The 15,259-nt window shown below is 44.6% G+C and overlaps 1 protein-coding gene across 2 annotated transcripts in view; it reads right to left on the minus strand.

Annotated features, from left to right (window-relative positions):
* The window catches only part of SVOPL (SVOP like), a 509,809-nt gene that overhangs the window by 309,630 nt on the left and 184,920 nt on the right, over positions 1-15,259 (minus strand). For both annotated transcript variants that reach the window (XM_078672922.1, XM_078672864.1), the window contains exons 4-7: positions 9,217-9,315; positions 7,021-7,092; positions 5,180-5,304; positions 3,163-3,226 (exon numbers count right to left, since the gene is read on the minus strand). In XM_078672922.1, coding sequence (XP_078529048.1) covers positions 3,163-3,226; positions 5,180-5,304; positions 7,021-7,092; positions 9,217-9,315 — 360 coding nt within the window. The remainder of the gene's footprint in view (positions 1-3,162; positions 3,227-5,179; positions 5,305-7,020; positions 7,093-9,216; positions 9,316-15,259) is intronic.

The following is a 15,259-nucleotide window of genomic DNA, read 5'->3' on the forward strand; positions in this document are numbered from 1 at the left end:
TCATAGCGGTGACGGAAGAGGCAAGATGCATCTTAGATTCAGGGGGATCAGCGGCCCTGATCCTCCTGGATCTAAGCGCTGCATTCGACACCGTTGACCACGCAACCTTGGTCCAACGTCTTGCCAAATTAGGCATCACAGGGTCAGCCCTCAGATGGCTGGAATCTTTCCTGGACGAACGATCCTTTAGGATATGGGAAAATTGATCTATTTCCAAATCCACTCCCCTTCAGCGTGGGGTCCCTCAGGGCTCCTCCCTGAGCCCCACATTGTTTAATGTTTATATGGCCCCGTTGGAGGAGGTAGTAGCCCCCTTCGGGATCAAATCCATCAGCTACGCAGACGACACACAACTTGTCGTCTCGCTGTCGCAACAAGGGGGATGCTCAGACGACCTCTCGAGATGCCTAACCGCAATTTCCTCCTGGATGACCGACTCAAAGCTCAAACTGAATGGAGCTAAGACCGAGATCATGGTCCTAGGTCACCAATTTACATCCCTGCCTTCTGAGCATTGGCCTCCTTGCATGGGTGAATTACCCCCACCCAAGGAGAAAATTAAAAGCCTCAGGGTCTGGTTTGAACCCCAATTAACATTCAAGACCCACGCGCAGAAAGTTGCAGGAGATTGTTTTGGCTTGTTACGGGCAGTGCGGAAGGTTCTTCCCCTCTTGCCTTTTCAATCGAGAAAGCTACTAATCCAGGGCCTAATTTTGTCCAGACTGGATTATGGCAAAGCCCTCCTCCTGGCCGCGCCTCAGGCTTCTATTAATATCCTGCAGCGAGTACAGAACGCTGCAGCCAGGTTGCTCATGGGGGCTCCTAGACGGGCCTCAGCCAAACCTTTGCTGAGAGCCCTTCACTGGCTCCCAATCCAGGAGCGAATTACCTTTAAGTCACTCTGCATCGCTCACAAAACACTGCAAGGTAAAGGCCCACCGGCCTTGAGAGGCTCGATTCGCCCTTACAAATCTGCCCGGGCCCTTCGGTCCGACGGAGAAAATTTGGCCATCACACGTAGAGTGAGGAAAGCCCGCACCGGAGGCCGCCGGTTCTCGTTGAATGCGGCAAAAAATTAGAACGCACTTCCCAGGGATCTCCGGATGGAATCCTCCTACCTGAAATTTAGAAAAGCACTCAAAACCTTTCTTTTCTCTAAGACCTTCTAATTCTTTTCCCCTCTTGAGTTTTCTGTTATTAGTTCACCAGCGCTGGGACGCTTTAGGGCAGCCATGCGCTTTATAAACCCAATTTCATTTCATTTCATTTCATGATAACCAATTTAAGGCTGAGTGTCTGATCCATATCTTATGAAGGTGCTCAAGCAGCTTAGAGTGGGGCATGGGAAAGATGCCGTGAGGTCCAGGAGTATCAGAATGGCTTTGCCCCCCTTGTCTAGAGTGTTCCTTACGTGTTCGACCACTTCAAGAAGCGCGGTCTCTGTGCTGAAATGAGTTCGAAAGCCGGAATGGCTGGGGTGTAATATTTTATTGTTTTCCAAGTAATGGGAAAGTAGGCACTTGACTTCCTTTTCCAGAATCTTCAAGAGGGCAGGGAGATGGGCCTATAGTTTAACACTTGTTAGGGATCAGCTGCGATTTTAGTCAGCAGCTGGAGCACTTTCACCTTTTTCCAGACCAGAAGAACCACGCCCGTTGCCAACGAGTTGTTAAATATGTTGTTCACTGTAGAATTGATAGATTGGACCACCATTGTTAGCACGGTAGTCGGGCAGGGTTTCAAAGGTGAACTGGACTTCAGGCCCTTTAATGCTCAGAGTGAGTGATCGAGAGAAAGGGGAGTGAATTTGTCTAGGGAGGGGGACGTGAAGAGGGAAGCAGATTCCTTTCACGTAGGGGCATGCGCTTGGAAAATTTGAGCACTATTCAGGAAGCTGTTCTGAATGGTCTTGATTTTTTCAGAGAAAAATTTATCTAGTTCCTCACACCACTCAGCCGTTGGTGTGCATACTTTAGATGTGACGACGGGGCGTATAAAAGATTTAACAATGTAAAAAAATTCCTTTGCTTTGTTATCAGCTTCCTCGATCCTAATATTATAGAAGGTCTTTTTTGCTAAGGACAACTTCCCATGACATTTCTTCAGTGCGATCTTATAGTTAACTTTATCTTCTGGATGAACTTGCGTCTCTACATTTACATGTACATTTACATTTACATTTCATATCCTTTCGAGCTGTTTACAATGTTTCTTGCATGCTCTAAGCTCATCATTGAACTGGGGGCAGACGGGTTTAAACTAGACTGCAATTTGTTTAATGTGGGCTAATGCATTTACAGTTCCCCGGATCCAACTGTCCAGGCATAAGGTGTCTTCTTCAACACAGCCAGTCAGGGCTGGAGTATTCATTGTAAGAGTTGATCGATCTTAAAGGAAACAGGATGCATTTAAAAATACAAAATGAAATGTTTCATTAAAAAAGGTTTTTTTTGAACATTCTCAAACTGGAAGGGGTCCCAACGAGACTCCTTCCCATTTATAAATGAGTTACCACCAACTTTTAGTTGGTGGTATAGTACGAATGTTTTGGGATCGCATTTTGCTCACAAATCCTTAGTACATACCATTCAGAATCCCTATTTGGAAGGTACGCTTTGAAAGCACCCCTTCCAATTGGCAATTCTGTTTTTGTTAGCTGACTCAAAATGCGATTCAGTAACAAGTTACTGAATCTCACTTTGATGCTTGCACATTACAAAAAGCATTTTTGCATCATATGATCTGCAAAAGCATTTTTGCGGTCGCAAATGGGCCGATTCATCGAATCCGTCCGTTTGTGACAGCAAACATGCTTCAAACATCTTGCCCTTAGTTCCAAAGATGAGCTGCTTTTGGTACGAGGCTGATGTATTACATCCAGATGGGTATACACAAGAAAATGCTGAAAATATTTTCTCCCTGATATCTCTGACAGTTTTAACCCCTTCCACGCTCATGACGAGCTGGGCTTGTCATGAGGTAGCCTCCTCGTACGCGCATGACGAGCCCAGCTCGTCACGTAACATGCGATTTTAAAAAACTCAGCGTACGGGCGGAATTCCGCCCGCACGCATGCGGTTAACAGAGCTGTGCGAGCTTGAACCAGTGTGCACGGACACAGGTACTCAGCCATTGTTTACCCATCAAGTAGTGTGTCCATACCTGAGACAGGGGCAGCATACAGCCACGATATTTCACGGGCAAGTATTCAGTCTTTATGATGAATCTGGGAGAAGAGAGGAACAGAATTTAAAACGCGGGCTTCAAACGTGTGCCTACAGTTACAATGGCCAGAATGTTACAGAAGTATATGGTTAAATGGTGGACAACTTTACCATTCTGCCTTCTAGACACATCTCTGCAGTGCAGAGCTATGGTAACCATTTAGGTAACTGCAGGATTGTGATTCCTGTCAAATGCTGCTTGTGTAGAACTGTGGGGGGGGGCCTTAGTGGCTTGAACCCAAGAGCTACAACTGACTGGAGAGAGTAACCAGGGCAGCCATCCCAATGCACTAGATCACTGGAGTATGGCTGAAAAAGATCATCCATTCTCCTGTTCACTGAATAAGTAGATACATCTGGTAACTAAGTAACACTTCAAATGTGTGAAAATACTTCTCACAGTTTAACCAAATTGAATTGTACTATACCGAAATAAACCTCAGTGGAGCAGTACCAGTCCCCGTTATGTACACTGAAGCATTACTTTGTTAAGTGAGAGTACAAAAGAAATCACCTGTAGAAGAAGCTTTCAAATACATATGCAGCCGAAACATGCCTCGCTGACAACCCGGCGGACTTATTTTATTGAACTTATAGGAGTAGGACTGAAGGTTGTTTGTGGTGAAACACCTTATACCCCACTACTAAACTTTTTTGGAATATGATTCCATTTTATTTGGATAAAGCATTACTTATGTAGTTGTTAGTACACATACTCACTGTAGAAGTTTAAGCCTGTTAAATCGGCAATCACTGTTACAGTTTTCTACATAAATTGCATTGTTCCAGTCAAAATAAATGAAAGCTGGTGGCTGTTGTTGGATCAACCATTCGGAGAAATTTAGCTTAAGCCTATACACACACTCCATCACTCACTGACAAATGTGAATAAACTAAACAAGAAGTGACAATGTGGCAAATGTTTGTTTTAAGGGTGGAACTTGGATCAGCAATTAATTAATTTGCTCCATCTGCAACCCTGAGTTCAGCTTGTGTTACAGGGTAACTGCCTGGTAGAGACTGTTGATTTACTATGTTACAAAATATAATAATACTCTTTCGATGTTTTATATTGACTGGTTATTAGAATTGAGCCATGTACGAACATGAGATATTTATGCTTATCAGCACCTTTCATTCCTGTTAAAATTATAATATAAATCTAGTCTGCAAGGTAATTGGTGTAGAGACCCCTAAACAAAATCCATGCACTGTGCAGTGAGCATAGAAAACATCCTTGAGAGTGGGTTGGAGGTGTATCAACACTGCCCTTCTCTCAAGGAGCCGCACACGATCATCTCAGATTGAATCTGTGATCATACTCCCCAACTAGCAGAAGAATCCTCGCCTGACAGGACTGCGGCTACCTGAAATCAACGAAGAGGCGATCTTGACTTGTAGACCGCAGAAAATACCGGGATGGTGCAATGTCAGAGACCTTAAGGCGCTTTCTAATACAAAATAATGAAGGGTCTTTGAAACCTTTATCCAGGTCTTCACAGAGAAACTCTACATTTCTGCCAAACACAGTAGTGGCCCTAGCGTGACTAATTTGGAGTGTCTGATTCCTTCCATTGCAGGGTTTCTCTAACTTTTCATTAAGGTGATAATTTTTTCTTTCCATGCCCCCAACCCAGCTGCATAGCTACCCAGGCACCTTCATGGTTATCACTTATAACTGGTTGGTTTAGCCACACAGTGTCCAGAAGGACAATAGATACCCAATTTCAGAAGCTTTAAAGGTTTGCATCAGCCTACAGTGCGTTAAGAAGGACTAAGCTCATCGCCCTTCATCATGTACATGGATAATCTGATGCCCATTTCATGTTTTCATAGATGCTGTACATTAATGGCCTTCATCTGCAGCAGGCTAAATCTTGCAGGATGGGGCTGCTTCTGCCCACCATGGATGTCTCCATTTATTTTTAGTACATAACTCAAGCAGAAATCAGTACCCTTGTGAATGGCCGGCGACTCCACATCCCACCATACAGCGCAGGAAGACAAACCAGGAATACGTTGGGGCGAAGGAGGTCAACAGCGAGAAGTAGGTGCCCCAGATGAAGGAGATCAGCAAGATCTGGGGAGAAATAGAGAGAGTGATAAATAGATGGGAGAGTCACAAAACCCAAGGACACACACTGCCTATGACCCTGAGGGCCAGTAGTAACTAAGAGAGACTCTGGAGCACCTTAACCAGCTGCACCTCACCGTTCAGGCCTGCAGTCAATATAGACATACACAAAAAGCACAAGGACTTTTTTCCGTTGGTCAATGGCAAATATCAGTTTTAAGACAATTTTTATTATTATTAAAATATTTCCCCTTTTTAAGGCTGTTATTTCTGTTTACAAAAATATTCCCTTCCTTTGATTTTAGGACTGAAGAAAGAACGCACACTGAGGGATCTGTCAAGGTAAGGTAAGGTAAGGTAAGTATACTTGTAAAGCGCACTGTTACTCCATCTCGGAGTGTCCTGGCGCTGTATACCGCTGGGGAACCCGTCCTGGCTTTCCCTGTGAGATGGTCCCTCCTGGGCACCTCCAAGGTGAAGCCAGGCATCCCCGGCGTTGATGAGGCCGTTGTGTTGCCATAATGGGCCAGATTCTCAAAGGTAAACTTACACTTTTGTGTAAATTGACTATTTTGTTGGTATTCGCAAACTACAAGTTTAATTTTACTAATAGTAATTTTAAGTCTGCAGAGATCCCGCAATGGTGGTGGAGAACTCTGGAAAAAAACAGATCGGGCAGTTTGGAGTTTCTGCTACAAAAACGGAGTGTCTGCAGGTGTAAAATTACAATTAGACAAATAAACTCCTAATTTGTGAACACCAAAAACATTCTACGCTTACACAGACGGGTGAGTTTACCTTTGTGAATCAGGCCCTATATGGCTACCTATGTATAACCAAAGATATATTAATGGCACGTTCTTCCCAAGTCAGGTATCTGAAAAGGATCATTGCAAGCATATAAAGTTTGTGTAAATTATTATGCTGGTAAACGGAAAGGCATCAGATATGAATTGAAAAAACTATATCTAAGTTGTAGCGGGCCGATGAGAAGGCTTACAAAATTTTATGAAGATAGAAACTTGTGGGTATTTTTTTTTATTTTACATAACGCGAACTCGAGCGCTTTACATGAGCACCAGTTACATTACACAAGGGCACATTAATTTTTGGTAGGCACGGGGAGATTAAATGATTTGCCCAGAATCACAGGATGCTGAGCCGACGCCAAAGCTAGAACCTGGTTCTCCAGCTACCAGGTCGGCAGTTCTGGCAGCTAAGCCACATCCTCTCCCCACAGTGCTTTCAAAAAACGTAAAACTGACGTCTAAGTAATGCAATTTGGCTTCATAACCGAGCATTCTTTGAACAGGAAGATGTCTTGCAAATTGTAAAATGCTCCAGACAACTTTTGTTCTGAGTATTTAGAACTGTGTTGGACCCCAGGGTAGCTTTCATAAAGTCCCAGTGCAGAGTGTGCTCAGCCTTCGTGTGGAGCCTGCCAGGGATCATTTGCGACAATGTAAAGAATAGCGCTGTGAAACCTGTGTCGAGCTGCTATAATACCTGCCTCAGTTACTGGCTCAGGTACCACAGCCAGGAGCCCCTCGCTATGTCAGATAGAGATCCTGCCTCTTAGAAACCAAGAGAAAATAGAAACAAGCTCCTTGCCCTGCCTGAGACCGTCAAAAGGCCTCTAATTCCAGAGCAGCACTGGTGGCAGCACCCTCAGGGGCAAGGACAGGGCCGAGGATCACAAGGGGCATCTGCACGGTCACTCACCTTCAAGCGGCCGTATCTGTCAGCCAAGTATCCGAAGAAGATGCTGAACACCATGTAGCCGAGGAACACCATCTGAGGATGAGAGACAGGAGAAGCGCTTTACACCTGGCCACTGATGCAGCATGAGGATTCAGACACGGATAATGAAGGGGATCTCAGGCAGATGTGCGCAGGGCCCTGTTCCACATCTGGCCTTTGGAAGGAGCTCTCAGCCAGCAGACAAATGCTATGCAGACATGACCTCCCCAAGATGTGGCTCGTTTCTTTCAAAGAACTCCGATTTCAATATAGATTCAGCCCTACCTTTGGTCTTACACTTTATGCTACATAATAATAATAATAATAATGATAATAATATGTATATGTATATGTATATAGGTGCCCAGGGCCTGCTATAATGATCACATGTAGGATACATCGCCCTGCTGGACACAGTGGTGAGGATGTGGCTCATCAGGGTAAGTACGGAGTCTGAGAACATGTCACTTACAGGTGCTGGGATACACGTGGGTTGAGCATCTGAAGTCACTTCAACTAGCCAGAAGACCGACTCACAGCAGCAGGCCAGTCTTCAAGCAAGAGCCCTCCACACACACAGACCTCCAGGCACACTGCAGTATGGGTGGCCCATCCCTGGAGATATACATCCCTTGAGTTCAATGACATACTTGAGGAATTTGAGATGGCACAGGCTTGGGTCCAGGGAGCAGCAGAGTGCTTTAGAGAGAGCACTACTTTTGAAGAGGGCATGTCTAACATGAAGCACTTAACATAGAGAGCACAGTGTGTCCAGGATCCAGCAGATTACAGAAACCAAGATGTGATGGCGAGAGGAGGGGGTGGAGGGGGGACAGATCACTGGCACTATACTATAAGCCCTGTATTGCATGGTCAACATGAATTTGGAGTCTCCATTATAAACTAAAGGACACAGTCCCAGAAATTCTTAACTTGCAAATATATGCAGATGTCGAATTCATGGTGTTGAACTGAGAAAAAGTAGACATGTGCAAACACATACACACAAACAAACACCATACACACCACACACACAAAATTCATGGTACAGAACTGAGAAAAAGTAGACATGGGCACACATACACACACAAACACCATACACACAACACACACAAAATTCATGGTACTGAACTGAGAAAAAGTAGATATGCGCACAAACATACACACACACAAACACCATACACACAAAATTCATGGTACTGAACTGAGAAAAAGTAGACATGCGCACACATACACACACACAAACACCATACACACAACACACACAAAATTCATGGTACTGAACTGAGAAAAAGTAGACAGGCGCAAACACACACACACACACAAACACCATACACACCACACACACAAAATTCATGGTACTGAACTGAGAAAAAGTAGATATGCGCAAACACATATACAAACACACCATACACACACCATACACACACCACATACACACAATTCATGGTACTGAACTGAGAAAAAGTAGACATGTCCAAACACATATACACACACCATACACACACCACACACATACACAATTCATAGTACAGAACTGAGAAAAAGTAGACAACCGCAAACACATACACACACACATAAAAAAAACATACAAACAGCACACACATACTCACACTCACACAATTCATGGTACTGAACTGAGAAAAAGTAGACATGTGCAAACACAATCACACACACACAAACACCATACACACACCACACACACGCTCACACACACACAATGCATGGTACTGAACTGAGGGAAAATAGACATACGAAAACACATATACACACCCAAACACCATATACACACCACACACACACAAAGTTCGTAATGCTGAACTGAGAAAAAGTAGACATGCACCAATACATACACACAAACACCATACACACCCACCCACATGCACACGCACGCACAGACACACACACATGTTTCAATTTAGGTGCTACGGATGGAGGCATGTGTTCTACTAATACGACTCAGATCTGAGTATCGTTGTTAGTTTGATGTCCCTCCCAATATCCCCAGCTTTAGTGAGCACTAGTGAAGCTTTTACCAGATCAGGCAAGGATGGGCTTCACTGAATATCATGAAGTGCTTACCCATACCATTGGTACTTCAACCATAGCATTATAGAGTAAGTGTTTCCATTCAGCAGCAGGTGGTAGTATTCAGTAGACTCAGGAGGAAGCACTCACCGTGGTGACCAAGGCCACTTGCCAGTCCTCCAGATGCCACTCACAGCGAATGAGCGGCGAGACCACCGCCAGCAGCATGATCTCCATGGCTTCCACCACCTGCAAGAGGGACAGAGAAGGCAGAGATGGCAAACCCAGAGGTGGCACAGCTGAGCGACACTCTCTGTTCTTAATACAAAGTCCATCCCTAAAGAGGGATCTCTCTTTTCCTACTATAAGACACTGAATGAAGGATAGGATGAGGTACCTCTGTTGTAGGGATACCATAGTACCATGGACTTAAGCAGAGTTAACTGACTAAGCATAGCTTACAGAATCTACTTTAGGGATTGACATCATTAACTGACATGCATAGGAATAGGGATATACTACGTCTGGGTCATGAAAGTCTGTTCAACACAAGAGAGAGTGTTTCAAGAGATTTGCAATGATGTTTGCATTTATGAGGTTTTGACGTAGGGCGGCGCTGCAAATTTTCTTGCTCTGCTGCCCTTCATTAAAACAAAAGGGCAGGAATGCACCCTATCTATCAAATCAAATCAAATCGAGCTTTATTCGATCATATACATATAATCATAAAAGCAAGCATCAGAATCTATACAAAAGACAAATCACAATATATAAAAATACAGAACTCAAGAGAATTATAAAACTGTACATTTTTTTTAATACAAAACAGGTTAAAAAGGGGAAAAGCCCATCAAGGATCAAAGCACATACTTTTCCTCAGCCAGACAGCTTCCTTCAAGAAGCTAGAAACCCTCCAAGCCACAAATCCATTCTCTAAATATTGCAATCGAATGAGGGCTGGACGACATTGTCTAAGGCCGAAGGAGCTTAAAATTGGAAGTATCCAGAATTTCCTTAATTCATTAAAAAATGTACAAAAAAAGAATAAGTGAATGGTAGACTGTTCTGATGTCAAATCACACATACACCGAGGGAGTTCTCTTGACCAGTCATTCATTAGCAGGATAGTCAAAGTTCTGTGGACTATTCCTAATCGAAATCTCATTACCAACATTCTGTCATGGTCTTTAAAGACAAAATTTAAGTAGGGTTCCATATCGAAGGTTGTAAGCTTTAGCTGAGGGTAGATGACTGTGGGTTTTGGGGCTTCAACCGCTAATCTCACAACTCCCAATATATCCAAACAATCTTTCTTCAAGGATTTCCTTGACATTTGGGTCATTGAGTTCGGTTTTAAATAATACTCAGGATGACCAAGATCTTTGGCAAACTGGAATATGTACTTGAGCCAAGGATTTTTCAATGCTCTATCTAGCTTCATGCAGTCATACATGATATCACGATTTAGGGGCCGATTAGGATTTCGTTTTTTCCGCATCCTCTGGGCCGGCGGAAGTGTCCGCCGGCCCGGAGGATGTGGAAAAACCGCAGCGGAGCCTTCAAAGATCCCCCGCCAGATTAGGATGGCGGGGGGTCAGGAAGACTGTCCGCAGCTTTTCCGCCGCGGTCGCCTTCCGAACGCGGCTGAAAAGCTCCAACATGTCTGGCGGTGTCTATCAGACACCGCCAGGCATATTAGGATGTTGGTGGTCCTATGCCTTTCCACGGCAGCATTTCCGCCGTGGAAAGGCATACGGACTTTTGGTTGGGGGCCCATTGCGGGCCCCCTGGGTGAAGGGGGTGTGGGGGGTACACATGGGGGGTACCTATGGTACACCCCTGCATTTGCGTGCACAAAGCAGCAGGCACTGCGCGGTGCCTGCCGCTTTGTGCATGCAAATGCGATGCATGCATTTTTAACCTTGGGGCGGGTGCAGCTTGAAGCTGCACCCGCCGCAATGTGAAAGATAGAGGATGTGACTGCCACCCTGGCAGTCACATCCTAATCTGCTCGGAGGGACGCCGCAGCCCATGCGGACGTTCCCTCCTCCTCAGGGGTCGCGGACGGACTCAAGTCCGTCCGCGATCCTAATGGGCCCCTTAATTGGGTCTGTTCACTAGACCAAATCCTGTGCCAAAGGAGTAAGGGCTCGAGTTTAATAAGATGCATAATATATGAAAGACCCAACTCCTCATGGCAAACAAAAGAGGACGTACCAGGTGAAACACCAAGAATAAAACGAAGAAAGAGATTTTCTGCTGTTTGCAGGGAAGTGGGATTAGAGGTGCCCCAAAGCCCAGCCCGATATACCACAGCCGATACACACTGAGCCTTTTATATATGTATGAGCTCCCTGGGTGGTTTCCTCCCTAGTCTTTTAGTAAAGGTGGTCAAGGCACTAATGGATCTTTTAAAGGACAGTTTTTTCTGGGCGATTGCTTGACTCCAAGTATCGTTGTAGCTAAAGAGGACACCAAGATATGAAAAGGTCCTTGTGTTAGCTATCTTACTTCCCTCCAGAAAAATGTCTCGGCCAGTAGTGCTCTGAGACCCAGAAACACAATTCATTGTGAAAGTCTTAGAGAGGTTTATTTTTAATCCAAGGTCACCCATAAAAGTGCTAAAACTGGTCAGGACTTTTTTTAGGCCATTGCCTGTGCGCGTTATGATGACCGCGTCGTCGGCGTAGAAGCCCGCCAACTTGCGGAAAGTCTGAGCCCCCCTTAAGAAGTGCCTCGGCCATACCAATTATATATAAGTTAAAAAGAAAGGGGGCCAGGACGCAGCCCTGGCGCACCCCTCTTCTGACAGGAAATCCCGAAGTGCATTGCCCCTTCATCCCATATCTAACACTAGCTGAGGCTCTCTCATAGAAACAATGCAGGAAGTCAATTAGGCCATGATCCACCCCAAGATCGACAAGGGTCTCTCATAGCCTCACATGGTCAACAGAGTCAAACGCTGCAGTCAAGTTGATGAAAACTAAATACAGTTTCCCATTTTTTGCTCGAGTGTACTTCCCGACTAACATAGCCAGGTTAAGACCTTGTTCCAGGGTACCCAGGCCCTCTCGGAACCCATACTGCAGTTCAGATAAAACCTTAGATTCAGTTGCCCAGTCCTGCAAGCGTTGGAGGATGACTCGGCCAACCACCTTTACCATGGAGTCAAGAAGGGAGATCGGTCTGTAACTAACAGGATCTTGACGATCTCCCTTCTTGAAGATTGGCACAATGATCGATTCAGACCAGGTCTTAGGAAAGGTGGAGCCGTCACTAGTATTGATCAGCTGAGTTAAAAGAGGGGCCCATAACATTACATTTGACTTGAACACATCTACTGGTACCCCATCGGGACCAGGGGCCTTGCCCCCCTTACTGCACTCAAGGGCTAGCATAGTTTCATCCAGAGTGACATGGAGGTTGCCCTTGTATGTGGACGGGGACTGCGGAAGTGGAAACTCATTAAAAGAAGGACCATTATATAAGGTGGAGTAATGGGTTATCCAGTCCTTTTCTAAAATGGCCAATTCAATGGTAGGTCTCCCCTCCCCCATCAGGGGTGGAGTTCTTAGGATTTTCCAAAAGGCCGCAGAGTTTTTTTTTGTGCGGCCTCATGTAACTCTCCCCACGCTTCTTCCCTCAGTGATGTCTTTCTATCTGCTATTGCTTTCCTATAAGTGGCTCTTGCCCTCTTTACCTCCTGCTGTAATCTAGGTTGTTTATGGAGTTCCAGTTTAAGACTGGAGTATGCTTTAGAACAAGCGCTATCAAACCAACCAGTTGTTTTAGGGGAGGAACCACATTGGACGGACAATAGCTTTTTGACCTCCTTATTTATCTCATTAAAGGAGGAGGTAATTTCTTCCGGAAGGGAGAACTCACTGAGGCAGATATCAAAAGCAGTTTAATGGGTAGAGATTAGCCGCTTGGTCAAAACCTCGGGTTCAACATTCGACCAGCGAATAGCATATCCATTAGTTCTATTCAATTCCAGTGTGCGCACCATAATCTTGACAGTTTTGTTCCTCACGGGCCCAAAGACTTGCAAATGGAACTTAAGGCGAAGCGGGTAATGGTCGCTCAAATCCACGGCCCCTAGTTCAAAAGATAGCAGACTAGGGGCAAATGTCAGTGAAACCAGAATAAAATCTATAATAGAGGATAATCCTCTTCCATTAAAAGTAGCAGACATGGGAACGGGACAGGGAACTAAATCATTGGCGAAACCCAAATCATAATGAAACATCAGATCATTAAGGTGGTCGCCCAGCTTAGAATGTGCGAAATGGCAATTAGAGGCCCCCAGGTCCATCAAGTACCCACAGATTTTAGAACTCAATGGTCTACATATTGCGTAATTAAAATCCCCCAGCCATAAAATAGTAGAATCCACAGTAGTCAGGGTACAAATAGTGTCCAGGGTCTCGGCTATACAGGAGAACTCAGTCCCCAAGTTCTCTGCAGAAACGTTATTATAAAAATTCACCATAAGAATTCTTTTTGTGCTTGTTACTGAGAATTGAACAATCTGATGATGTCAATCCCCCCTTTTGGTTGTAATCTTGTCTAGACATAATGAGTTGGATACATACATACACAGCCCTCCCCAGGGCCGATCTCCTAGACCTCTTACGGGCGAAGTGTTAAAAGTCAAATAACCCTGTTTATGAACAAGTTCCAACACCCACGTTTCCTGAAGGCAGATGATGTCTGTTTTTTCTATATATCCAAGCCATACTGGGTTTGTGGCCTTTTCATGGAGCCCATCCATATTGTGCCCGGCAGCATTTGTGCGCCGCAAGTGCTGCCGGTCAGTGTAGTTCAAGCCCCGGCAGCAGCGGCAATGGCGGCAAGGACGGCGGCGCCAACGGTGATCCGCAGTGGCTGGAAGAGGGTCCCAGGCACTCCCCACGTCAGGTAACACAATAGCAATGGCAGCTAGAAAACGAGCAGGGCTCCCCTATCTATGTGATATAGCACATTCCTGTCCTTTTCCCCTGCGCCGGCGCACAATGGGCTGCCATGCACCAATACAGGCACAGTTGCACCATAGTGCAAGGGTGCCTGCGTTGCTGGACTGATTGATTTTGTGCAGGAAGGGACATCTTCCTGCACAAAATCATCCAATTCAGGCGATTTCCTTTCTCTATGTGTGCTACAAAATGCAGCACACATAGAAAAATGAAAGCACGAGGAGAAATTAAAATATTTCTCCGCTTTGCACCTTCCTTACACCACACCTGGGGTAGCGTTAAGTTCTGAGCATTCCCAGGTTTACGATTTCTCGTAAATCTGGGTATGTGTCAGGTTCCATGGGTTTTGTGTGGGAACTTCCACAACAACACCTACGAAATGCCCCTTTCAGTTTTCTGCGTAAAAGGGGCACATACTTATAAGGCCATGAAAAGATACGTAACCTGGATTTACGTGGCCTTATAATTATGCCGTGGCACATTGCGCTACGGGAACGTTAAAAAAGTGACGTTGCGACGCCGCAGAAGTGCCGGGAAGCCCTCATAAATGAGGCCCTCAGTTTTCTAGTTTCAAACCAGGATCGTCTGGATCCTGGTTGAGGAGGAGGAAGAAAAAGTATGTAAAACACAAGAACACAGATTGCATCCAGTGTACTTGGGATCATGGTGCTCTGTTCAATACTATAGAAATAGCTGTTGTGAGGTTTTGTAAGTCTTGTTAGGTAGTATACAAGAATAGTGGTAGCAAAAATATCGTCTGACGTAAATACTGCGTCCTAAATATCATTTACAAAAATAGTGTTCCAATTGAATGTAGATATTTTATTTTTACCTCAAGTGGGGCATTAAATAACAACAATTGGGACACTATTCTTGTACCATACTTGTTGTTAAAATATCCCTATTGAATGAGATCTGGATAAGGAGTTTCTCTTGGTTTCCTTTTTTTTTTTTGTTTTTCTGGTGCTAAATTGTATTTAACCTGTTTCGGAACTAGAAGCCACAGATTTCAGAATTTATCTTGTTTCACAATCATTTGAGTTTAGGTATTTTTATTAGTTTTTATGTGCAGTAAAGTAAAAATTAATGCAAAGCAGAGTAAAGTGGCAACCCAGGAGCTAGCTACTGAGCTCAATGTTATAGAACTAAAGTCGAAACTAATATGGAAATAACCACATGCACGCCAACTAATACACCATTGTATGATAACACAAAGA

Source organism: Lissotriton helveticus, chromosome 1_1 (genome assembly GCF_964261635.1).
Source record: "Lissotriton helveticus chromosome 1_1, aLisHel1.1, whole genome shotgun sequence".
Lineage (NCBI taxonomy): Eukaryota > Metazoa > Chordata > Amphibia > Caudata > Salamandridae > Lissotriton > Lissotriton helveticus.